This window comes from Canis aureus, chromosome 18, assembly GCF_053574225.1.
Source record: "Canis aureus isolate CA01 chromosome 18, VMU_Caureus_v.1.0, whole genome shotgun sequence".
Classification (NCBI taxonomy): domain Eukaryota; kingdom Metazoa; phylum Chordata; class Mammalia; order Carnivora; family Canidae; genus Canis; species Canis aureus.
The window spans coordinates 39838540-39864396 of NC_135628.1; the positions used below are offsets into that span (position 1 = coordinate 39838540).

General features: G+C 39.4%; 1 protein-coding gene and 1 long non-coding RNA gene across 11 annotated transcripts in view; one reads left to right on the plus strand and one right to left on the minus strand.

Moving 5' to 3' along the window:
* Positions 1-25857, minus strand: part of DYNC1I1 (dynein cytoplasmic 1 intermediate chain 1) — a 438502-nt gene that overhangs the window by 41797 nt on the left and 370848 nt on the right. For all 10 annotated transcript variants that reach the window (XM_077856834.1, XM_077856843.1, XM_077856842.1 and 7 more), the window contains 3 exons: positions 23288-23401; positions 20663-20796; positions 17069-17213 (listed from right to left, as the gene is read on the minus strand). In XM_077856834.1, coding sequence (XP_077712960.1) covers positions 17069-17213; positions 20663-20796; positions 23288-23401 — 393 coding nt within the window. The remainder of the gene's footprint in view (positions 1-17068; positions 17214-20662; positions 20797-23287; positions 23402-25857) is intronic.
* LOC144288880 (uncharacterized) overlaps positions 1-25857 on the plus strand; it is a 38216-nt gene that overhangs the window by 10557 nt on the left and 1802 nt on the right. Inside the window, exon 2 of the long non-coding RNA XR_013356903.1 lies at positions 20990-21046. This is a non-coding gene — a long non-coding RNA (uncharacterized LOC144288880). The remainder of the gene's footprint in view (positions 1-20989; positions 21047-25857) is intronic.

The window sequence follows — 25857 nt, forward strand, 5'->3', positions numbered from 1 at the left end:
TGCCTGAATGAGGACTGAAATAAATTTGCAATAAATATAAAAGCTCAGAGTTTCTCTAATTGTTAATTAGCAGTATAACTGCTACTGATATAATTTCATTTATATGTGATTGGTCAGTAAGATAATCAGCTTACATTATATGTTAACCACTTACTATTCTGATTGAAAGCGGTGGGAAAATACAGACTAGAAGTAAAATATGGCCACCAACCTCCAGAAAGCTCATAGTTCAGTGGAAAGAGGGACACAATTAACAAATAAATACAACAAAAGACCTTTACATTGTATTCGGGCGCTAAATTTTTTGGTGTTGTTTAAAGTTATTGTAAGAATAGTTTCAGTACTATAGTGATTATTAAGCCAAATAAAATGGTTAAAGTTATTCAAGCATTTGAGTCCATTATTAAATCACAAATAAAAATAGATGGACAGTTCAAACCATTAAAACCACTTTTTAAAACCCATTTACAATCAGTGTGAGATAGAAAAAAACATGGGACTAAAAGAATTTCTGAATCACTCCTCTCATGACATTGGTTTTCTTCTCAGTAAAATTAGGCAGTTAAACAGGGACTCTGTGGCATTCTCTTCAGGTCTGATTTCTATGACTTAAACCAAATTTTCTTGTGGCCCTTCTTTCTCATTTCCCCACACCTGGACTTTGATTCTATAAAGAACATAGAGACTATTTTTAAAAAGTGGTATATTTGTTTAATCATTATTCCATGTGGTGCTGGCATTGTACCTGACTTCATGGAAAGCTCCTTCATGGCTCCTGGAGCCTTGTCACACACCTTCATGTCTACATACTATTTCTGGACACTGAATTCTTCTATCTTTCAGCCTCTCTCTATTTTCTCTCTAGATATATTCAAGTTCATGAGTCATTTCTATCCTTACTAGGTTTGGGAAGATTTTTAATTTTTTTTTGTTTTGTTTTTTGGGGGTTTTTGCTTACTTATTTGACATTATTATTGGAAACGCAAATTGGAAAGATCATATTTAGAACTTTTGGGACCGATGGTTAGATGCTTGTCCAAAAGGGTGGAAAACCATGAAATGCAGGTTGAGGTGTTTGAAATGATTAGGAAAGCAAGTAAAGCTGTGTCAGTCAGAGTTTCCAGAGCTATCTTCCAAGGAATACTGTTCTCTCAATATGCCTGGGTAAAAATGAGTCCCATATTCAGATAAATTTAGGGATCTCTGCATGCATATATCCAACCCATTTCTGAAGAATAAGTTACAAAGGCCTCCCTGCTAAAGATACTGTTCACTTTAATTCTTTCAGTACCTTTTTAAATCATGGAACTTCTCCCACAATTAAAAAATGCCTGTTTAGATTCCACTAAATACAAACACTGTTATATGTTGTAGTAAAAGGAGATGGTATAATTAAAGGTTTTAGGAAGATTACCTAGGAGGATTATGTAGGGAGAGTGGACATGGAGAGACACCAACCTCAGAGAAATGGGTAATAATTTTTTCACAAACTTGGCAAAGAAGACACGGTCATTCCCTGCTCCTAAGGAACCATTTTTCCAAACAGACAGACTTTTAAGAAATGGGGGAGGGCATTGTTAGCAAAGAACATGGCTGTTCTAATTCATTACAGACCTAGATTAACACAAAATATTGTAAAGAGAAAAAACAAGAAAAAATACACATGCACATGCTCACATAGATACTTCACACTTCATTTTGATGGTGCATGGATTGCTAAATTAAAGAAATGACTTTAATAGTAAAAGAGTTAAAAACTCAGCTGATTTACTGATCTTTGTAAAAGGAGGGTAATTGAGGGAGAGAAAAATCAAATCAATCAGGCATAAATTAAGTTCCATAGTTGGGTGGAAGCCAAGATTCTCAAGCAGAACCTTCCTGGTTTGGTGACCCATTACACCTCTTAACGCAGCTGGGTCTGGCAGAGTGGTAGAGGGGGAAATCTGGTTTAAAAGTTAAGTTTTTAATCATTAAGGAAGGTCCTAAGTGAGGAGGAAACTGACAACTTATAAGAGACTTCTTCTTACTTTTGACTTGGGCTCAGTTCAAGCCAATGAACCAGGGGACAGCAGAGAACACTATTTCACTCTACCGCCAATTCCACAACATTCCTCTCCAGAAACTTCCACAGAGCTGGTGAGCTTCCAGTAGTAAACACTGAGGTCTGTTTCCCCAGAATTTATGGGAGGGCCTGTTACTCTCCTTTGGAAGAGAAAATAAGAGTTTTCAAAGATTAATTGTATTTATTTTTCCTCTACAAAACTTTTATTTATTCTTTACAAAGTACTAGAAGAATGAGAACATTCTCTCAATTTTTATTGTTCCGACTTGATAAAGTAGTAATTTGTCCAATTCTACTCATTCCGTATTGAGAATAATACTGGCAAACTAACACATATCAGACACAGGGTAAAGATGAACATAGTAATATCCTACTCTGAAAAAAGGTGTGTAAATACATACTGAACAGTCAACCACACTAAAGAAACATGTAGAAACTGTGAAAGTAATTGGCATTAGAATAGATTAAGAAAAAAATCTTTACATGTGCTTTCTTTAGGTCTAGGACAAATGATAGTCTCCCCATCTTCTTGTCCTGCCATATTTAAATCCTCTTTGAGAAGTCAGGATGTGGTGGGGCAGGGACAGGTGTATAAAAATTTATGGCGCTCTGAGTAAGGATTAGAAGCACTAGTGACACAAGTTTCTTAGAACTAAGAAGAATGAGGAAGAGAGAATATATCTTAGGCTCAAACACTTAAAACAGTTATAAGTGGACAAAAAGAAAACTCCAATTGAAGACACAATGGGAGAACAAGTAAACATAAAGCTAGCAGAAAGGTCAGATGAGACAATTCTGCAACAATCCATTCAAGATGGGATCCTGCAGCAGCATATTTACAAAAACACACTTGGAATTATGTAGTATCACTGGTACAATGCCAGTCATGTGGAAGTATTCAGTTGAATGCAGCTTCTACTATTATTATGATTATTATCGTTAAAGTCTTTATCATCATGATTGGGCTTCATCTACATATTTAAGTGTAGTGATGAATTGAGAGGGACGTCTCAGGAACGGTTGCAAAACTAAACATTCTGGTCAATCAAGATGCTACAACTGAGTGTGGTAGAGTTGAAGAGTGTTCATTAATGGTCCAATCAAATAAGGTTAAGATAGGAGGAGGCTAATGGATAGGAGGTGGTGGGGATAATGTGGAACCCATGTATTGCTGGTAATCTGGTGAAACAGTCATCACATGTAGCCCATTATGCTAACATTATGGGTCAGAGTCCTGAGGGGGAGGTTATATGTCTTTAGTGCCTAGTCTCATTCTTCATTACATTAAGCCACAGGTGATGAGATCCCACTTTACCATAAGCTATGATTCTTATCATCTTCAGAAGAAAGTCTATTCTCTAACCATGGCATCAGAGACTGTCTTTCATCATCTGGTCCCTTTTTGTTCCCAGAGGCACCCTTTCATTATTCCCTTCTGGTCACCTTGCAACCATTGCTCCAGCCCAACTGAGACAGTTTAATAACCAAATAACAACAATATCAACAATAACTATATTTAACAGTAAGAATTGCATTGCTACTTCTTTCACAGTGCATACTACTCTCTGCCTGGCACTGTTTGGAGACCTTTAGATATACAAACTCATTTAATCTTCATAGGTACCCTATGAGGTAGGTAGTATTGTAGTGGACATTGCAGAGATGAATAAACTGCAGCACAGAGAGGGAGAGTAATTTTCCTTAAGTTATACAAGTAGGGTGTAAAATATCCCATTCTTCTATTTTTGAACACTCTGTTCCTTATAGTTGAACACCCTTCCCTGTGGCCCTTTACCTCATGAAGTCCTTCAAACTTCAGTTTGGATGTCTTGTATTTTGAGGAGCTTCTTTAGCACATTTCCTTCTCTAGCCTCTCCTCTCCAGCTTCAGTTTGAGTTAAAATTTTTTCTTATAAACTATGATTTAGAGAGAGTCAAGCCCCCCCTTTCCTGAGGGAGATCATATCCCACAAAGCACAGACTTTCCCAAGGGCATCTTTAGAAGGAGTATTGCTGCATGCATCCGGGCTACAGTGCCCCAAAAGAAGATTGTCAGCCTGTTGAGGAGCCTCTTCCCTTGCTCACTTGGATAAATATCCTCTTGAGTGGAAGAGATGGCTAAGGATACATACTCTGGTTGCCCAGCTCTTCAGATCATTCTCACAGACTAATTGGAATCCTACTCATCTACTTCGTAAGAAAAATATTTAGGAGGCCACTCTGCTCCTGGATAGTTGCCTTAGATTTTTTCCCCCACAAAATTATAGTTTCTTAAATATTTCCTAATAGGATTTTTAAAGCTTAACCTCAGTTTACTAATTATTATATTTCTAAATTATGGCTACGAATTTTACTGCTCAAAACCACTACTAACTAAATATTTGCTACAGTATGTCTTTAATGTACATCTTTTAAAAATCCAGGGATTATTCATTCATATATTAATTCAATGATTTGTTAAGTGTCTACCAGATGCCAAGCACTCTGCCAGGTACTAGGGATACAGACAAAATAATATGAGCCTATTCTCAAGGAGTTCATGGTCTTACAGGGAAAGGATGGAAACTATGTAACACTAAATGCAATTTAATAAGCAAGACAAAACTATTTTTGTCTTATGTGTAATACAGCCATATTTAATGTTTATTACAATACATAATCATTTTAAATGGATTCATTTTAAAGGTAAAAACTGAAGTTTTTCCTTAAAAGCAACATTTTTACAATTTCTTTTGTTCATAAAAAATTAAAATTATCATTCTTTCCTAGTAGCTAAGATGGAAAAAACCAAACCAAAACAAAACCAGGTACGACTGTCATCTTACACTTAAACCCTGGCAGAGGATGTCAACATGAAATAGGTAATATTTATTGATTTCACAGTAGTTGCTTGGAAATTGAAGATTATCTTTCTAATTTGTGCAAAGTCATCACCTTTCAGTCACTTAGAAAATTTTGTTTTCAGATTCTCTGTTTTGTTAAAAGACATTTTGTTAAAAGGACTGAGATGTAGGTTAGCTGCTAGGATAGATTGTACAGTGTCAAGATACATTTGAGAGAAGTCAGTGATTTCCATCAATCAAATGTGTGTCGTGAATGGTTCTTGGATGACAGCATCCCGGGGTGCTGCCCAGGAGCCACATCAAATGCCAACACATGGGTTAAGTCAGACCATCTACCTGACCAGTTAACATAAAGGAATTGAATTTTAGGGCCCCAAAGTTTTAACAGAGAAAGGATTTAGAGGCTATGATCAAGACAAGCAGAAGAAACTCGAGCCCTTTGAAGACTAAAGGAATAGACTGAGCTGGCAAATGCATGAAAAGTATCAAGAACCTAAATCCTTATGAAGCTGTATCAGGACCAAAATAAATATTAACCCAATGTTTAATTGGAATCCACTGAAACTTTCCAAGCTGGATGCAATGATAAAAAGTCCAAAGACTCATAACTTGTCTAGCCACTAAGCTAAACTACAGTACAGGAAAAAAATTACCCAAAACCTCAGCAAACAGAAAAGCTGAGTGGAATAATGAATGTTTTAATCCAGCCAAGAGTTCATACTTCATTTCTAAGTATCAACTCCAGCATTTCTTGATGGATGGGAAATTTAATGGGCTAAGATATAGTAAAAGGTAAGAGTTGGTAACTCAGTAGAATTTATTCAGGCTATGCATTTTTAAAAATTATTTTTTAAAAGGATTATCAAAGACAGACTTTTAAGTATGCAGTTTTTTACTATTTTCTTAAAAACAGCCTCATTGATATATTACAGAAGGATGTTCCAAGGGACTAATCAACATTATTGAAACAGCAAAGTCATGAAAGGAAATGAAAATGGCAAAATGCCCTTGGAACAAGCAAGAAGGGGAGCAGGGCAATTTTTGAAGGAGGAGGTTTAGTGGTGATCACGGAGATAGAAATTGCTGGCAGGAAAACCACAGTTTGGTGGGAAAAGGCAGAAGATAAAAAGGATGAGAAAGAGGTAGCAAGGTCAAGGGTAGGGCTCCGTGCTTGGTTTTGTTTTTAAAAAGTTGGAGGGAAGAGCAGGTGGGGCATGCAGGGAAGAGAAACAGATGAAGGCTTATTGTGGGAATTCACATGGAAGATCCATGTGCACAGGTTAAGAACCTATATTCTTTCTATATCTTTGAGGCTCCAACCACACATGCCCATGAGGACATGACTGATCATTTGCTCTACTTAGTCATTTGGACTCTCCCATATATTGCCTAAATGGTAAGAATACTATTTTCCACACATGGTTACACTAAGACAAGGGTCATCTATACTTCCCTTGAATGGAGTTAAAATACAGTATGTTGATAATTGAAGTGATGAACAAAGCTCCTCTATCAAAAATGGTTCAGTTACTATGCTTAAAAAAAAAAAAAAGAGCCTCTGTCACTAATAAGCGTTACTTAACTCTCTTTCTAAATTAACCATGATAGGGGCATCTGGGTGGTTAAGTGTCTGCCTTTGGCTCAGGTCATGATCCTGGGGTCCTGGGATGGAGCCCCATGTCAGGTGCCCTGCCCAGCAGGGAGTCTACTTCTCTCTCTCTTTCTGCCCCTTGACTCATTTGTGCTCTCTCTCTCTTTTCCTCTCTCTCAAATGAATGAATAAAAAATCTTTTTAAAAAAGTTAACTATGATAATGAAACCAAAGAGTCATGTTAAAATTTTAAGATTCTGTAACACCGTTAGGTAGGTTAATTTTCCACCTGGGGTCAATGTGGCTAGTTGGTGTTCATGAACTAAACCACTCTTTTGGGTGGTTAGAAGCCCAAACCTCCAAAAATATACAGTATTACATTCTTCCTTTAGCCTTTCCCAATTCAAAAATTCAACCTGTGCAATCTTCATGGGAAATTGAAATAAAACCATATATAAAGTTAACAGTAATACTAATTTTTCAAATCAAAGAGAAACGGAGGCCGCATTTTCTCCAAATATGCTTTTTTATTTAACTACAATATTTCTGAAATCCTATGTACAGAAATTTTATGTCTTAGTCTTGATGTCTAAAATCATAGCTTCTCTCTGCAGAAAAGTGTGTGAAGTGCTACTGTCTCGCTGGCAATCACATTACTTATGCAGAGTGAGTGGATATGGACTTTGCTAAAGTCTTCAAGATTACATTCATTTTGCTCAGTGTGCTAATTGCAGCATAACATCTCCCCTGGAATACAGATTTTCTGTCCTCCTATTTTATCTTTGTGATAGAAATGCAAATAATTGGTCAGTAGAATGTACAAAATGCTTATTTTTGTTGCCAAATTCTCCTGTTGTTTGGTTTGCCTTTAAACTTTGGGGGGAGTCTTTTTGAGCTATAGTTTTTTTTTTTTTTTTTTTTTTATGGACAAAGTATTATACTGCAGCTGTTTTTAAATTTGACTCCTGACTAGTTCAAAGTCTTATTTCTTAGCATCAATTATTTCTATCATTTGAAGGATTCTTCTTTATGTGATTTAACTTACAATCTGCTATGTCTTGAATGTTTGTGTTCCTCCCAAAATCCATTCATTGAAATCCTAATCCCCAATGTGGTGATATTAGAAGGTGGGGCCTTTGGGAGGTACTTAGATCACGAGAGTGGCACCTCATGAATGGGGTTAGTGCCCTTATAAAAGAGACCTCACAGATTTCCTTAGACCTTCTGCCATGTGAGGACACACAAGAAGGTCCTAGATATGAACCAGGAAGAGGGACTTTACCAGAACATGACTATCCTGGCATCTTGCCTGATCTTGGGATTCCCTGCCTCTGGAACTGAGTGAAATAAATTCCTGTTATTTAAAAACCACTCAGTGTGTGCCATTTTGTTATAGTAATCCAAAAGGACTAAGACATAATCTTCAGTGTGAGGGTATCACTAACTCAATTACCAAGTAGGCCTCTACCATACTTTTTTCATCTTTGTTTAAATTATCAGATGACTTCACATTACACAAAAAGTTTAAAATAAAGATTACCAAGGTAACCATCATTGTCAAAAGGGTCCAAAAAAGAACTAACCATCTCGTTTTTCTCTCTGTTCTCCAACTGAAAATTCTTACTGTCAACAAGAATGAAAAAAACCTCAAAGCCTTGATATCCAGCATTTTTTTGATTTCTAGTATTTAAAAAAATATATTTTCACTTTGCCCTTTTTATAAAGACAAATGAGGTTACTTTCAGTCAGTCTTGTAAAAGGGACTAGTAATTATAGGAGATATTGCTACCATGTCCTTTCAATTTTATACATGTTTAGATTGAGAAGAGGAGAAAGACTGGAGTCAGTGTTGCCAAGAGTATCAAGTAGAACCACCGCTCCTAGGAGGCTACCACAAAAGGTTATGATCAATGTGGGGTTTCAAATATATTCACAGTATAAATCTCTGGCCAGAACAAGTAGGGTATTAATTATATCAGGAAATCTGACTGGAGGATGGGACAATGATTGCCATTCTCCTGCCTGAATCCTGAACTAGCTCCCCAGTTCCCTAACACAACCCTGCTGAGAGAGGAGAGACACCTTAGAATAAATGAACCACCCTAGCAGCTCTGTAGGATGGGGAGTTTGAGACAGAACTTCAAGTTGGTTTAGAACATGGCTCTTCAAATTCTAGCAGCATGGGGATTACTTGCAGGGTTTATTAAAACACAGATCGCTGGCCCTGCTTCCAGAGTTTTTGATGCAGAATGTTTGGGGGGTGACTCAGGGAGTTTGCATTTCTAAGAAGTCCGAGGTAATGCTGCCCATGATGATCAAGGGGCCACACTTTGAGAACCCTTAGTTTAAAATTGCAGAGAAGTGGTATATCCCCTACACCTGAATTTGTCAACTGACCTGCTATACAGTACACTGGGGACAGGTTAGGGACAGTTTTTCTGCCTTTTTTTTTTTTTTTTTTTTTTTAGAGAGAGAGAGTGCGGTGGGGAGGGGCAGAGAATGAGGGAGAGAATCATGATCCGCCACCCTGAGACCATGACCAGAGCCAAAATCAAGAGTCAGATGCTTAACCCACTGAACCACCCAGGCGCCCCTGCTGTGGACAGCTTTAAATGCCAGATTCAGGAGGTTTGTGAGGACTTTAGAGAGTCAATAATGGCCACTTTCCACAATTCCTGGCACTCTTGTAAAACTTAGCCATCACCTGTGAAATGCATCTTTGATATTTAGCCCCAGCTGGTCCCCAAACTGGCACCATTCAGGCATCCTCAGGAGTCAGGAGCCTGTCCCCTCTTGCATGACCTGCAATTCCCCTCCTCTCTCCACAACATCCCACTTCCCATGGCTCTGGGCAGATCAGCGTGCCTCTGACTTCACCAGAGAATAGGGAACCTTCACACATTCCCTGCTTCCCCTTCCCCTTCCATGTAGTTAAACCCGTTGGATCTTTCTCCAGGCTTAGCGGTGTCCTGCCTCTACTCCCTCCCCAACCCAAAACTGGCACCTGACAGCATCTTTCTCAATTGTTAGACCACTCACCATCAATGTCACTCTTTGCTGGCTCCTTCTCTTCAGCCCACAAACACGCTCAAGTCTCTCTGAAAGGATAATAACCAAATGCTTCCTGGGCCCGGCTCTCCCTGCTAGCCACCGCTCTGTCTCCTTCAGCTGCAGCCCCAGTCTCAAGAAGTGGTCTTTGTTTTCTCTGCCTCTTGTCTTCCCTCCTTCCTCTGCAACCAGCTCCAATCTGCCCTGGGGCCAGTGTCACCTTCTTCTTTGCCTCGTCCCCGCCCCCCCCCTCCAACACACACACATTCCTTTCCTTCCTGCAGCAGCGGTAGCCTCACAGTTGCACCCTGTCCTCTTCAATTTACATTCTATTCTTAATTTTCTCTCTGAATAAATAACTGACTACAGGTTGATTCCTGCCATATCTAGATCTTTTTTTTTAAAGTCAGCTCTATGTCCAACGTGGGGCTTGACCTCACATCTCCAAGATCGAGGAGAGTTTTAACTCCATTCTCATCCCTGAGCTCCACTATTTTCAATCACCTTCTAGGAATTTCCAGGTGCCTCAGCTGGAGTGTGCCCTAGACTGCTACTTTTCTACCCCCAAACGAAGCCCATTCCTCCTCTATATCCTGTCTCTCTCACTGGTCACTGACACCACCATTCTTCCCCTCAGATGCCTAAGGCAGAAATATCAGGATCCTCACTGAGTCTGCTCTCAAATCAAGTCGGTTCGTCCCCTTGTCCACTTGCTGGTGTCAGACTTGTGTTCTCCTCGACAAGCTCAATATCGCTGCCACTGCAGAAATTCTGGTTCTCACCTGGCTGTCAAACTAGCCTCATAACCGGATGTCTCAGGGCTTAGCACGCTGGTGTGGAAAAGAACACAGCTATGAGCGGGTCACAGTAATTTGGGTTCGAATTCCGGGATCCCCAGGTTCTCACTGAGCCCATCAGGCCATTTACTTCAGCCCTCTTGTCCCTAATTCTTCTATAGAATGGGCTAATGCATTCCCCCACAGGGGTTGACTACAAGGACTTCCTAGACTATCTGCCATATGCAACAGATTCAACACATTGCCTGGCACAGTGTGCCCTCGATAAATTTTGGGTTCACAGTCTCCTCCCAATCCCTGCAAATTCTTCTTTGATAGAAAACTCCCTAAAATTCAATTTTGACTAGTTTGGTCCTAAAATGATTTGTCGTCATTTATAAAATAAAAATAAATCTGCACTATCAATATAATTTCTCTCTCCATCTGCAGCTCATCACACGCATTCCCGAGTGGATCCCTTCCTTTTGGCCATTTAGATGAAAATGGCTTCTCCCTTGTTGGTTTGGCTGCTGGAATGCAGCCTTGTCCTGCGTTTGCCAGGTGAACTACTCCAACAAAGTTTCTGTTCAATGTGAAGCCTCCCCTGACCATGGTTAAATGATGAAATCTGAAATCTGGTGTGCTGCGGGGTGGAGGGAGGGCAATGTAGGGTGTTTTAATCCTTTCTTCCTGCATGCTGTCCTCACTAGAATTTGCAAGAATTAGCATTCTGTTCAGAATTGCAGGCTTTTTTTTTTTTTTTTGTATCTCCCTTCCTCATTCTTGCTAAACTCTTATAGCATTTTCTAGGAATCTCCTTTACTACTTATTTTACTTGAACCCACCTCTCAGTGCTCTCTCCCTTTCGAGATCTTCCCACGGTGCTCTCCCTGCTTCTCACTCCATGATGAATGGGACCCATCTGCATCCATCTTCAGCCTTTTCATGGAATGGTCACTCTTCAGCCTGTTTCAGGTGAACCCTCCCTCTCCCATAAGCTCACCACCTCCTCTAGTGTCTCTTCAAATAGAAACTGTTCATTACCAGCTATTCTGTTTCAGAAGAGTGAAATAGAGTATTTACTCTCCAGGGTGTAGACATCCAGTAAAAAATCCTGCTTCTCCATGCGCAGGCCATGTCTCTGTATCATCCTTTACCTCTTCTGATCTCTCTTCCTAATTCACTAAAGACTTTAGCACTGAGCTCACTATTTCCTTTTCCATCCCAGCCTTGCCTTGATTTTGGCCCCTTCAAAGAAAGCCCACAGCCCACTAGCACCTTGATCTTTTATTTCCAGGACCCCATCTGCTCCAGTGACCTTCACATCCACTTGGCTTTGGTTATAACACAACCACATCCTGGACCTTTGTTGTTTGTTTGTTCATTTGGTTTTGTTTTTATCAGTTGTGAATTACTAAATCCAAACATCTTACTTTCTAATAATCTCTTACTTTACTAGTTCCCTCCCTTCCTTCCTTCCTCCCTTCCTTCCTTCATACCTATTCTTTGATCTTGTAGGGGCATCCAACTTTTACTATCTCCTGTCTGTTGTCATTTCCTTTCAGCTCTAGTGTAGAATCCTTAGCCTCCAAAATCAAACATGCTTTCATCCTTGCTTCTGATCCCATGTTCTATTGTCCTGCCATCATGTTCTGGGAAAGTTTTGGCCCCAGAGCTAACTAAGTGTCCCCCTCATCCATGACCATACGTTAAATGCTGTTAAGTTCTCTTGGAGGAAGTTGGCCCTGAAGGTTGGTGCCACCTAGAACATTCTGATCTCCCACCCAGCAGGGTCCTCCACACCCCCAGAGCCCATCTTTGCTTCTCTAATCAGCTTTTCTTCTTCTCTTTCATGATGGGCTGCAGTTTGCTCCCTTCAGCACCTCTGCTTCCCACTCAGCAAACTACTTCATCTCCTGCTTCACTGGGAAAACAGGATCATGTTGAGAGTTCCCTTTGCTTTCATTCACCAAACCTACACACTTGCACATATTTGTCCCCTTCTTTTCCTGTTTCTTTTGTTACAATGGAATTTAAACTTTATCCCTTGCCCATGCTAATGCATCTCATTCCCTTGAACATTTTCAGGGACCTTGTTCTGTCTTATACTCGCAGTTTTTCTACTTTTTGTCTTTACTCTTTGTCAACAGCAACATCCTCAAGAGTCTCTACAATCTTTAAAAAAAAAAAAAGAAGAAGAAGAAACTTTCTCCCTCTCATCTTCCTCTCCTCATAGTCAAACTTCTTGATTTTTCTTCAGGGCTTCTTGCTTTCCACTTACTCCTTAACCCATTGTTATTTCTGTCCCCTCCGCAGCATACCGGCTGAACAGTACTTGCCACGGGCACAGTGAAGCTACTAAATACAGTGGACATATTTCAGTCTTGACGACACTTTCATGACATATTTGTTACTATTGCTCACTCCATTCTCTTATGGTTTTTTTTTTCTTTTGGTTTTATATTATAGGAAATTTCCAACATACTCAGAAATAGAATAGTATCAATATCCAGCTTCAATATTTATCAGTACTTGCACAATCTAATTCATCTATGTCCACATGCTCTCCCTTCCCAACTGATTATTTTGAAGCAAATCTCTGACATCCTAGGATTTCTTCTGTAAAATTTCAGTGTCTCTAAAAGGTAAAACCACTTAAAATGATCAAAATATAATTGTCACACCGAAGAATAATAATTCATATATATATATATTCAAATATCTAGTCAATTTTTCGATTTTCCTAACAGCCTTCTACTTTTTTTTAAAGGGTTGCTTATCTGGATCAGGATCTACATAGGATTCATATTTTAAGATTGGTTGAAATGTCTCAAGTATTGTTTCATTCTATTTTGTTTTGATATGTAGTTTCCACCTTCATTTCCTTTTTTTCTTTGAAAAAAAAAATGGGTTTTGTCGTAGAAATGAGATCTGCTGTCCCACAGATTTCTCCATGACCTTGACTTGGCTGATTCTATCCCTGTAGTATGTAGTATTTTGCATCTTTATCTCCTATTCCCTCTAAATTCAGAGATCTGGTGGATTGATAGGATTTTAATTTGATTTGGGGTTCAAGCCTACTTCAAAAAAAAGAAGGCTATGAAAGTTGTTTCTATTTTTAGAATGCTATCAGTAATAATCACTACCTAATATTCAATCCTATCTTTCTGTATTAGCTGCAATTTTTCTATAAGGAAAAACAAACCCTCATCAATTATTTAGTAGCACTGATGTACAAATCATATAGAAAAGACAGAACAAATGTTTAACTCTTTCAGAATAAATAACTGATTCATTCTTTTACTTATTAGTTTCCAAAATATTGAGTTGGCTTCCCTCATGATCTCCAAAGATAACTAATGAGTTTTTTTTCTTTTTTCAGTATTATTATGAACTCATGAATCTATTACTATCATTGATATTCTTTGGCCTGCAGAAACTTATTCAATGTGGCTTCTAAGACCTTTGACAAGAAATATGTAGTGTTGGTAGCTTCCTTGCTTTTTATTATAATGAAATATTCCAGGCTCATTTTACACATTTCCTGCTGCAGATATAGAATCAGTAATTTCTTCCAGGATCTCTGGTTTCTTTTAGTGCAAGTGGTATTTAGAGAGCACAAACTGGACACTAGGAGCATCATTGCTACTGGATTGGTCACTGTTTCCATTGATTGCCATAATATGATTTCTCATCTGATAACCTGTTTATGTAGTGATTTAGATAAGTTCTTATATTAAATAATGTGTTCTTGGAATAACCCAGTTAGGTCATGAGGTATCCCTATGTATTTTGGAATTAATTGTTAATATTTATTTGAGTTGCTAATATTTTAAGATGGCATTTGTGTTTATGACTGAGATGGCCTCTAAAAATTTGCTGACACTATCTTTAGGCATTTAGATCATGTTAAGATAGCTTTGGAATAAATTATGTATGCTAGCTAAAAAAAAAAGTGTTTTTTGGTTGAAAGTGTATTTTTTAGATTTAAAGGTAACACAAACCACAAATTCTTACTAATACATCCAACTTAAAATCATGATTACTGCCGAGGTCTCACTCAATTCAAGCATTTGTATCTCCTTTCAACCCAGCTAATATTACTCTTCAACGACAGGAATGCAGTCATTTATCTCATGATACCAACACAATAGTGTCAGTAATAGTGACAATACAACCATCAGCAATGTGAGTACTAAAAGTAGTTTAACATTTTTTTGCAGTTTTTTTATCCTTAAAATACATCTCTTTTGGAATGTATAATTAAAATACAGGATTTTAAAGTCAGAATAATTCCACACTGTAATGTTTTGCCTCCAATTTGAACCATACTAAGGTTGATTTGTTTCATGTTACTTTACATTTTTTAAAGATTTATTCACTTATTTTTGGGGGGGAGGGGCAGAGGCAAAGGGTCAGGGAGAGGGAGAAGGAGAGAATCTCAAGCAGACACCCTGCTGAGTATAAAGCCCATCCCACGTGGCGTTCCATCCCATGACCCTGAGGTCATGACCTGAGCTGAAATCAAGAGTTGGATGTTTAATTGACTGAGCCACTGAGGCTCCCCACTTCACCACTTTAAAAATTTTATTGTTTTGTAACTAAGTAAAATGTTTATGTGGTTCCCAAACCAAAAGTACAAAATATATTTTAATAAGTGTGGTTATTCTCTTTCTTTTAGTCTTCTGCCTCTCTGTAAATAATAATTTTATGTATGCGTGTCCTTCCAACCTTTAAAAATATACAAATAAATACTAAACAATGACAAATACTATTTACACTTTTCTCCACCTTGCGTTTCTCACTTAAAAATATATTCCTAGACATCACTACATAATAGTATGAAGAAATCTGCACTTCTCATACACTTGAATCGTCCTCTCTCCTGTGGATGTAGTTTACTTTTGATTTGTCCAGAGGCCTCACAATGAATTCTTGGGTCCTTTCCAGTCTTTTCCTATTCAAGATAGCCTTTCAATGAATCTCCTTCTGCAGATGTCTTTTTTCTTATTTTTGCTCGTATACTTTTGGCATAGATTCCTAGAAGCAAGAATTGCTCTGACAATGAGCAAATATGCATGATGAATTATTTTTATATACTGCCAAATCACTCTCTCCAGTGTTGTGCCATTTTGCACTCACGACAGCAATGTATGAGAATGGCTGGTTCTTTCATCCCTTCACAGACTGTGTTGCTTTTGGACTTTTGTCAGTATGACAGTTGAAAAGAAGTTTCTCACCTTGGCTTTAATTTGGGTATCTCTTGTAGGTGAGGTTGTTTTTCATGCAGTGGAGGGCAACTCTGTGCTCTTCCTATAGACTCTCTCTATTCATGTCCAGGAAGCCACACACTCAAAAGTGATAATTTTCCCCTCTGTTTCTTGGGTTGGCACTCTTTAAGTCTCCTTTTCTAGTTCCATTTCTCCTGTTTATTTCCTAAATATCCCTCTTTTCCTGGGTCTACTCTTAACATTTCTTTTAAAATCTACTCTTTGGGGTGTCGGCTGGCTCAGTTAGTTAAGCATTTGCCTTTGGCTCAGGTAATGATCCTGGGGTCCTGGAATCAAGCTCTGCATGGGGCTCCTTGCTCAGAGGAGAGTCTGCTTCTCCCTCTCCTGCTTGTGATCTCTTGCTTTCTCTCAAATAAATAAATACAATCTTTAAAAAATCCACTCCATGGACTATAATAATGATTTCTATCCTGACTGCTACTAGGTATGTACCTATAGCCCAGGGGTCTCCCTCCACTTCTGTCCCACATTGCAAACTATAATGGCGATCATGAGTTGTGCATCCCAAGAACCTTACATTTAACCTGCACAATGCTCTTGGCCAAGGCGCCCTTCCTCTGGTGATCTCCATGCAGTGAATACAGTGACTGATTAGCACAGTCTCCATTCTTCAGCTATAACTTGCCTTTTTTTCCTGATGACTCACTGTCTCACCATCCTTATATTAAATCACATCAACAATTTCTGTGGCTGTTACCTGATAAATGGCTCTCGAATCCACCTCTTTCTCTCCATCCCAAACTACTGGTTTACACCACTGTCACTGTCACTTATTTCTCTGGACTACAGCACCCTTATTCCAGTGACCTTTCCTTTTTTTGCTCTCAAACATGGTCAGAATTGCCTTTGAAAACACAATTAACATAGTACCATTTGCCAGCTTAAAAACCACCAAAGGCTCAAAAGACACACCCCAAGCCCCAAACCACCAGGTCCCAAGTCCCATTTCCACAAGTGCAGGTGTATGTAAGCCAGTGCTATAGAGCTCTGTGCAGTCAACACTGAAGTGGGGAGAGGGAAGGATGGTAGTCCTGGAGGACATGTGCTGGGCAGCACTAGTGTTAGCAAAGAAGGACTTGCATTTTATTATTATTTGAATTGCTGGACTTTTATTTTTATTTTTTTTTAAGATTTTATTTATCTATTCATGAGAGAGACAGAGAGAGGCAGAAACATAGGCAGAGGGAGAATGCAGGACTCAATCCCAGGACCTTGGGATCATGACCTGAGCCAATGAGAGATGCTCAACCACTGAGCCACCCAGGTACCCCAAACTGCCAGAATTTTAAAAATTTAGAATGTTTTCAAGTATCACTTACGTATTTTAAAATAAATAAAATGGACTGAGAAAGCGAACCTTTAGCTCTGAGGCAGACTGAATTCATCAGTAGGCTGTATACAATAAAATTGTCCCTTTGCCTAGGTATTACCAGAGAACTTAAATCAAGATATTCTTACCTTTGTGGTCCACAGTTTGACGGTCCAGTCAAATGATGACGTGACAAACAGGTGTGAGAAGTCGATTGGGCCCACAGCCATATGGCAGTTAATTCCAGTCACCGGCCCCTGGTGACCTTCGAAGACCTCCCCAATACCTGCTTTGCTGCATGAAGACCACACAGGAGCAGAATTTCAGTGACCTTTGCAAAGCAGCGACTGCTTTTAAAGAAAACAAACCCGTCTCTGCATGATTACATCTCGGTAATTTATAAGAACCACCATGAACTACCAAAAATGAAACCACTTTCACAGTTATCTTGAGAGAAATAAAATGCTAGACTGGTTTTGATGATTAAAAAATAATATGGAGCAATATAATCTTTTTAGCCTTCTAAATTTACTATCAAATTTTGTCATTTAATCCTTTTTCTAGGAGTTCCTCAAATCCTATCATTGTTGACGCAGCACCTCAATGGAAAACATACATACTTCCATCTCAGAAGCTTTCATATTTTACTTAATAAGACTGTTCTCTCCTTATGATGACATTTGGCACACATTCCATTTTAACTCCTTCTGGGAACCCCATTGGCTAGAAAACTCTACACATCCTTGTATGCCTACATTTATCTTTTCAAGGAAATTTCTTAAAGTTAACATATCTGAAAAGGTAATACTTTGTAGAAACCCTTGCCACCACAATACGATATGCATAATTAAATGTGATATTTAAAAAACAATGTTTTCATTGAAAGAAGAGAAGTTTCAAGTCTACTGAATGAAGCTTCCATAAGGGCTGATGCCTGGTTTCCTCATTGCCAAGTGTTTGGCATATAGTAAGTGCTTAATAAATATTTGTTGAAAGAAACCACAAGGGAAAAGAGACAAACTTAGACCTTTCTTTTTTTTCCCCCCAAAGAAGCACATCTGAGAAATAGTGATCTACATTTTGAAAGTTATCCAAGAACATATGCCGCCTTTTAACTAAGCTGGGATTATTTCCAGCCCTCTGTTATCACACAATAGTCTGCACACAACCATACTCAATTAAAAAAATATACCAAAAATGCTGTATTTTAAAAATCCATATGCATGAGGTTATAAATAAGACATATACTTAGGGATTGTGGAATCCAAATATTATGTCACTGAGAGTAAAATTTGAATTAAGTTATTAAAACATTTGGGTTTCTGGAGCACCAATAAATGTCAATGTGCTGAGCAAGGTTTGAAATCATGAGAAAATGCTGTAGCGTGTGTTCCATGTAACAGGCACTCAAAAATTATGCCCAGTGAAACTGCTAACAGCAGTTCTACACATGATCATTTAAACTGTTCTAAAGAACACGAGGAACTGATCTTTGAAGTGGCCCCTGGTGAGACTCCACTTGCTCTTAACAGCATCCTGAAAGGGTTTATAGGGTGCAAAATGAGGACCTTATTTAATTTATAGAAGTGGATTTTCACCTTCTGTATGTTAGGTGAAAAATAGAAATCCCCCTCCCACCTTAGCCCTATATGACCCATTTAAAATTACTATGAAGCCAAATTCCTGCTATTTTACAACTTTATTAAGATCTGTATTTTATATTTTGGATGGATGGGCCAATGTAAGAAGCAGAATCAAGCTCATAAAAAGGTTTGTGGTTTTTACCTTAGGTACCCATCTTTTGAACCACACTGCAAATTCTGATCATGCTTGAAAAAGACAACAGCCACAGAACAAAAATGTTCATCATGCAAAACATTATTCACATTAGAGAAACTAAAAAGAAAAAAAAAATCTGAAAGTTATCAGTGAGAATGTTCTGTAGCCTTTGCAGATAATTAAAGTCCCGGATTACATCAATGGAACCTATATGCCCTACTGGTTCTAATAAATTTGTGGATAAAGCTGTGACTCCATATCTGATCCCTGCTCTCTCTGTGCCTTTCGTGCCACTTATGACCTTTTACCCATATTGCAGATATGTGTGCATTTACCTTGCCCATCATCATCACTTTCTTGAAGGCAGGAACCAAGTTTATAGAATGTCTGCATGCCCGGCAGCATCTAGCAGTGCGCTTTGCTCCAAGTAGGTGTGTAGCAAATGTTTGCGTGAATGAACAACTTTATCGGGTCTTTTTATGCTTTCATAAAACTTTAATGCATGGTTTTAGTCAGTTTTATGGACATAGAACTATGAGGCATCTCTTTCTACTCATCTTTAAATCATGTGAGCAGGAGATATATTGCTTGTTTTATGTGTAGAACAGTAGGAAAATCACGGCTCCTATTGTCTGAATGGAAGAATTACATAGCTGGGCTGGGGATGCTTCTATAAATCACAAAAACACAGATGTATAAACTTGGAGTAATTTTCGATTTCTCACTAAATCTAAACAGCCTGGAATGAGTACAAGAGATGAAAAAATCAATTGAATTACAACTCCTAAAGTGAAAGAAAATTAAGTACCAAGGTGAACACAGTGAACCTTTCAAAAGGTGGTGAGGCCGCTCATTAAGTCTTGCATGCAATTTTACAATAATTCAAATTACTGGATTTAACCTGATGGTTTAACCTGAGGGTTTTCCAGGGGCATTTACCAATCTCTCAGTCAAGGCAAAATTCTTATCACGTGGAAACTTCACGTTGGTCTGTATCCCATTACCATTCCAGCCTCTCTGATTGGGAGGAAGAGCCCCTGTATTATTTGCCTTATTATTATTTGGGTTATTATTATTATTTCCTAATTCTCCAAATAGATGTTTAGCTCCTCACTTACTATGTGTCAGGCCCCAGGCAGAAAACCAATGATGAAATGAAGAGTTTAATAAGAGAAAAATGGCAAATGAACGAATAAGTGAAATAAAATGTAATTAATGCTATTTGTAGAAGCATATATATGAATATATAAAATAGCAAATTTATCAGACGGCCTGTAGTCCAATCCCATTTATTCTACTTAAATTTTCTCTGTAGTACTTAGCCTCTCAAGCCACACATCTCCTCGTTTATTGGTTTACTGTCTTTCACCCTCAACTAGAACATGAACTCCATGTCTGTTTCGTCATGGTGCTGGGCACATGGTAGGTTCTTAGTACGTATTCCTCGGAAACATGAATGAATAAAAGAAATGAAAATTCTATGAAACCATAAAGGAGGGAGTGGGTTTTCTCTGCTCAAGAGAGTCAGGAGAGGCTTCCGTGTGGCAGGACCTCTGTGCTGGCTCTTGAAGGCTGAGGAGGAATTAAGCAGGCCCCGAAGGGAGAAGTGCCAGACCTGAGGGAAGAAAGTGAGGGTGGGGCCCCGTGCAGGCGTGGGGGGAGCCATCTTGGGGGCTTGTTACCCCTGACGGGTCGTGGCTGGAGCATGAAGCTGAGGCCTGGAAGGAGCAGGACCCTGGAAGGCCAAGGGTCTTACCGGACATGCTAAGAAGCTTGGGCTCTTTCCCTCAAGGCAGTGTGAACCATCCCCGGCTCACGACGGCTAACGATAAGGGGCACTCGAGGTGGGCTTTGCATGTCTTCAGCTAAGCCTCTCTCCTAATGCAAGGTGGTTCTAATCCAGAACGTGATAACAGACTTTCGGAAATGAGAAACACGTCATCGGTAAGAAAACACAAAATCACCTTCCATGACGACAGGCCGTGTAGACCGTACCCTCCTCGCTGCCAACCACGAAGTTATTGACGTCTCCCGTCGGGAAAGCCATTCCGGTAACGGCCACAGGCTTGGACTTATTGTAAACCAGCTCCATGCTCTCCTGCCGAAACCCGAAACACGGCGAGGTTACGTTCCCTCTGGCAACTCGTCGCCAAGCCAAAGATAGCGCGGAAAAGTCATTCGGCTAAATCGTCTGTTTGCTTTTCACACAGCGTTACAAAAGACCCCGGCTGTGCCAGAAACCACGCTTTACTGCCCCTGACACTCATGCTTCTGCGTATCTCTGGTTTCAGGCCGGCTGGATCTCATCAGTGTGTGCTGCTGCTTCTTAAGTCAGGCAGAGATGACAGGTGAGAATTTCGAAACTAATGGTGCAGAAACTAAAGATAATACTGTAATGGTTACACTTGTCAGCCCCAGGCTTTAATAAAACACACAATACCCTTGTATTTACAAACATTTTCGAAATCAATTGTTCGTGAGAATACACGTGTATTAATATCAGACGTACGAAGCACGTTTGTCAAAGCAAGAGTTTGTGTCCTCCGTGGACTAAAACCGGAAAGTTGTCACTCAAGTCATAAAAACCAGATTTCAATGGGGACATTGAATTTCATGAAGGGCAGCCATTGGGTGTGCAAGCCAGAAGCCCACAAAGAATGGTAGTGAAATAAGTCTTTAAAATGGCAAATGAAAGTCTTTATTTTAGCTCAGATAATTTTCAAATTCGGGAATCAAAGTGTACGTTAAGAGACATTCTGCTGAATTAATGACAGTGAAGAGTAATCAAGTGTAACTAACATCCCTAAATATTTCTGGCTGTTTACATCAAACAGCCTACTTTGCGCACCTGAAGTAATTAAAAAAAAAATAATTCTAGGGGATCATGTTGTTATAGTTGCTAGGGAGTGTAGCCTTATTGTGCAAACAAATAAGCCACGTCTTAGCTGAGGAGTCCAGAAATCGGCTGTGTGAGCTAACAGTTCAGGTAGTTCAGATTATATGGTCATGTGACCTGCTCGCAGTACTTGAGATCCACACTCATAGTGAGTGTGTTAGTGAAGGGACACTATGACAGTACAGAAAACTGGGCCACCCAATGGTCTGCTCCATCACTAAAATTAGCAGCAGGAAACGAACAGTCTCTCGGTCACCCACTTGGAACAGAGAGGGATCAGGGTGACCGTTGAATGCTCTCATGTCTGCTTGTCATCCATGGACATGCCATGAAGCTCTCAATCTCTGTACAGGGACAGGAGTCTGTGGGCATGCTAAAACTAATAAAAATGGTCCTGTAGCCCCTGTACGACTGGTTTTAACTTAAACAAATACACGTTTAATCAGCCAAAAGGGCAATTAAAAATTCCTAATTAGAGGGTTCGCTCTCATATCTGTTTGTAATCTCCATGCTTTTAAAAGCAAACAACATATTGCTGAGAATTTTAAGACAAAGCTATAAAATACCCACATACAACTCCCAACTTGTATAATGGTAAAGATCAGTCGAAATAGATGGAACTTAAATAGTTAGGAGCTTATTAGCTCACCCCTCTCCCAGGCTGCCCCAACTCCAAATTATAAAAAGAATTTACTTAGTCTTAATATTTTCTACATCTGTATTTTTGGAGACTTATGGAAGGTTCTTTATGGTTTCACATTTCCTTATGCGTCTTGAAACTACAATGTCTTCTAAAATTGTGAGCCAGACATTCTGGGGTTGTTAATCCAGGAAAGGGAATAGAATTAAAACTGAGAATTATCTCCTAGATATCATTATAATTTTCTTGATGTTATCTCACATTTTTGTCAAAGTCTTAATAATAAACCTTTCTCTGTGTTTTTAGTTGGAGGACAATGAAATTACTTTTTTCCTCATAAAGAAATGTGGACAGAGTGTGTCTACATGGGCATTTCTGTGTGCATGTATGCATCTTGCATATAGATTCTGAAAGTTGCATTTAGATGCCTCCCCCCCAGTGGTCTCTTCCCTTCATGCTTCTTTGTTTTCCATAACTGTAATCAGTAGTGGTTTGGAAATTATGGAACTTTTGCATTTCCAACTTCTCATTTGTTGAGTAAGGAATGGCAGGAGCCATCCTAACAAACATTCCAGAGGAGAAAACAGATGGTTGGACAAATTCTTCACACACACAGACGGTCGTCTAGGCTACAGATGCAAGCAAGGGCTTGGATTTTTGTTTTATGGGGGATACCCTTCCTCCAAGGCAAGTGCCCCTAAGGGATTGCTCTGTGGAGCTCCAACTTCATTTGCGTTTAACAATGCTGTAGGGTACATAGGATTCATACCACAGGCAACTTCTATAATTACTATGCTTTAAAATGGATTATTTCATTTTCACTTGAAACTGACCTAAGGATTAACGTATTACAATAATTACATGATTTGCGGTAAAGGAAATGGGTTTTGGCTTCAGGAGGAGACTGTTGAAAGCAGGCCCCACTCTTTCAAGTGCGTCCACTGGTTTTAGCTCCTATAGGATGTGAGGGTTTGGCTTTTAGGAACTGTGTTCCATTAGGCAAGTATCTCTTTTAACCAGGATGCTCTTATGTGTAGGGGAAAACAAACCCACCTGTGGAGTTGAGAGCATGTCCAGGCTCCAGGAACACATTTTGCCATCAGTAGAGACAGTGATGAGGTTATGGGCATTCTGGGTCCCAACAACATTTACACAGTACACGGGATGCTGCAAAAACGTAAACATGGAGGATCAGACGCGATCCAGGAGGAAATGCTTACATTGGAGTGTCAAACACATTACTCTAAAACGAGGATTAAAGAGTGACATAATCCTACAATAATACAAGCCTCAGGTCATTTGCCACTTTTGATTTGAACCCGATTGCTTTCTAAAAGCTCTGGCAGGCACACGTAGTAGTGGAAATACTTACCAAGCTTCACCTTGCTCCGTCAGAGGCAGTCCACCGGAGCTGAAGGAAGCTGCAGCAAATGATGATTGATGGAGCAGAAGCAGCACATAGCTTGGCTTCTAAGCTCACCATGAGTGATGAAAAAGGACAGCTTTCAAACGAGGAGAACTATTGACTTTTGGAACGAGTATGTGTTACTAAATCTGGAGTTTAGTGCATTGTAGTCATAGTGCCAAACATTTGTTAACGTTCTTTATATAAAGTGGTTAATATTCATCAGCCTCTTTAATTTGAGGGAGGGATACTAGTAGGGGGACTTACTGGCATGATGCACCTCATGAGATAAAATTAGGTTCTTTTATGTCACTGCAAAATCTAGGATAATGATAGATTTATTTTTCAAAATATCATTTGGGTTACTATGGAGGCTTCGATTTGGCCAGGGCCTGGAGGAAGGTCATTTCTACATCCAGGGAAGCATAGACAAGATGCTCTAACCTCCTGTCATAACTCTAGAAGGCTATCCCACTCTGTAGAATCCTAAATGGTAGGTTAAAATCATTTGCAGCTGCACATTAAATACTAAATGGAAGGTTAGCATAAGCAGAACCTAACAGTCCTGTGGGTTAGATTTTAGGCAGCTTAGCCATCATGGGCCAAACCACAAGTGAGTTGGTGCTTCTCTGTGCAAATAGCTGACAGTCTAAGTCTTACTCTTGATGAGTTACTGTCCATAATACCTAGCCACAATGACAATGAAACAATCTTTAATATTGGAAAGTTGATATTATATAAAGGATGGTTCCCAAACTATTATTATCATATAAACTCCTGGTCAGAAGGAACTGTAATCATCATCTAGGGCAGCTGCTCATCTGTCTCCACCGAGAGGTGGTCCAAAGTCTGCTGAAGCACCTTTCTAAAGGGTAGCCAGATTTTGTACTGATTCTCGGGGAGTTCTTCCTTCCACCACTGGGGATAAGGAAAGCTTAGGAGATACTTTTAGTACTGTGCCCTCTGGGATTATACAGATCAAGTCCAAACAATATTTATAAATGGTTGTTATATCATGCCTCTCCTCTAGTCCTGTCTTACTCAGACTACTCACACTGATCCTCTCCAGTTCCTTCACTGGTTCTTGAGTACCTGGCTTTCAGGTTTTCAATACCCTCCTCATCCTGGTCACTCCCTTTTGAATACATTATATTTTATCTGAGTTCGTCTTACAGCAAAGTTCTGAGAATGAAACACACTGTAGACCTATATGCCGACCAACAGAATAGAGAAATCTAGGATGTGTTGAATTTTTACTTCTGTGTGATAAAAAGTACACCCGTATTTATGTATGCTAAGATTACATTGGCTTTTTTGGCAGTTGCATCAGCTCTTTTCCCGGTGCCGATGGACAGCCAAGTAAACCCCTAAGTGTTTTTCACACCATGTTCCTATAGAAACTTTGAGTCAGCCTTAGTGGATATGGACAGTGGAGAGTACAGCAGGGGTCTGAAACTCAATGCCATCCTGATCAGGTCTCCAAATTTCAAGAGGACTGACTGGTTGTGGGATTGTGGACAATGGTTTTTCCCAGGCCTCCGGTGTATGCAGAACCTGTAGCAGTGAGTAATGAAACTCAAGGCCCCAGCCACACAGCATTCAAAGCTCAGCGTCCAAATCAAGTGTGAGAATTGATGGAACAGATTCTCACCTAAAAACAGCAGACGTTAAAACTGAAGAATGGGAAAGCAAGGTCTGAACGTTGTTGTGAGCCTGAAATCCACCTAGTATTTTTCAGCAAGAGTTCAGTGGGGTTTCTTTGTTAACTTCCAAGCATCAAAACAAAGCACCAAAATTCTAGTGGATTGGGACTCCTAAGGGTGGTTGCAGGAGGGAAAGGAAAGCATCTAGAAGAATGTATAGAGCCAAATGCCTAGAAAAAGAATGTGTGTGGTAGCCTTTCCTGGCTTTAATCAGTACTACTGGCCTGTGCTTTCATGAGTAATAAAACTTGGCTTAAAAGAAAAGAGAGAGATGTAAAGAAACCAGAACAGAAGCAGACACGTGGGAATGCCTACACACACACACACACACACACACACACACGGGCATACACAACTCTCCTTAATGGAAAGGAAAAGCAACGCCACAGCTCATTTTTCCAGTATACATGCCAGATTGTTTTTATTTATTTAAGGAATAAACTTACTGTGTGGCAGAAGGGTTTTGCTTTAATTAGGATTTCCTGTTGTCCCAAATGCATATGTGTGGTGGGTGT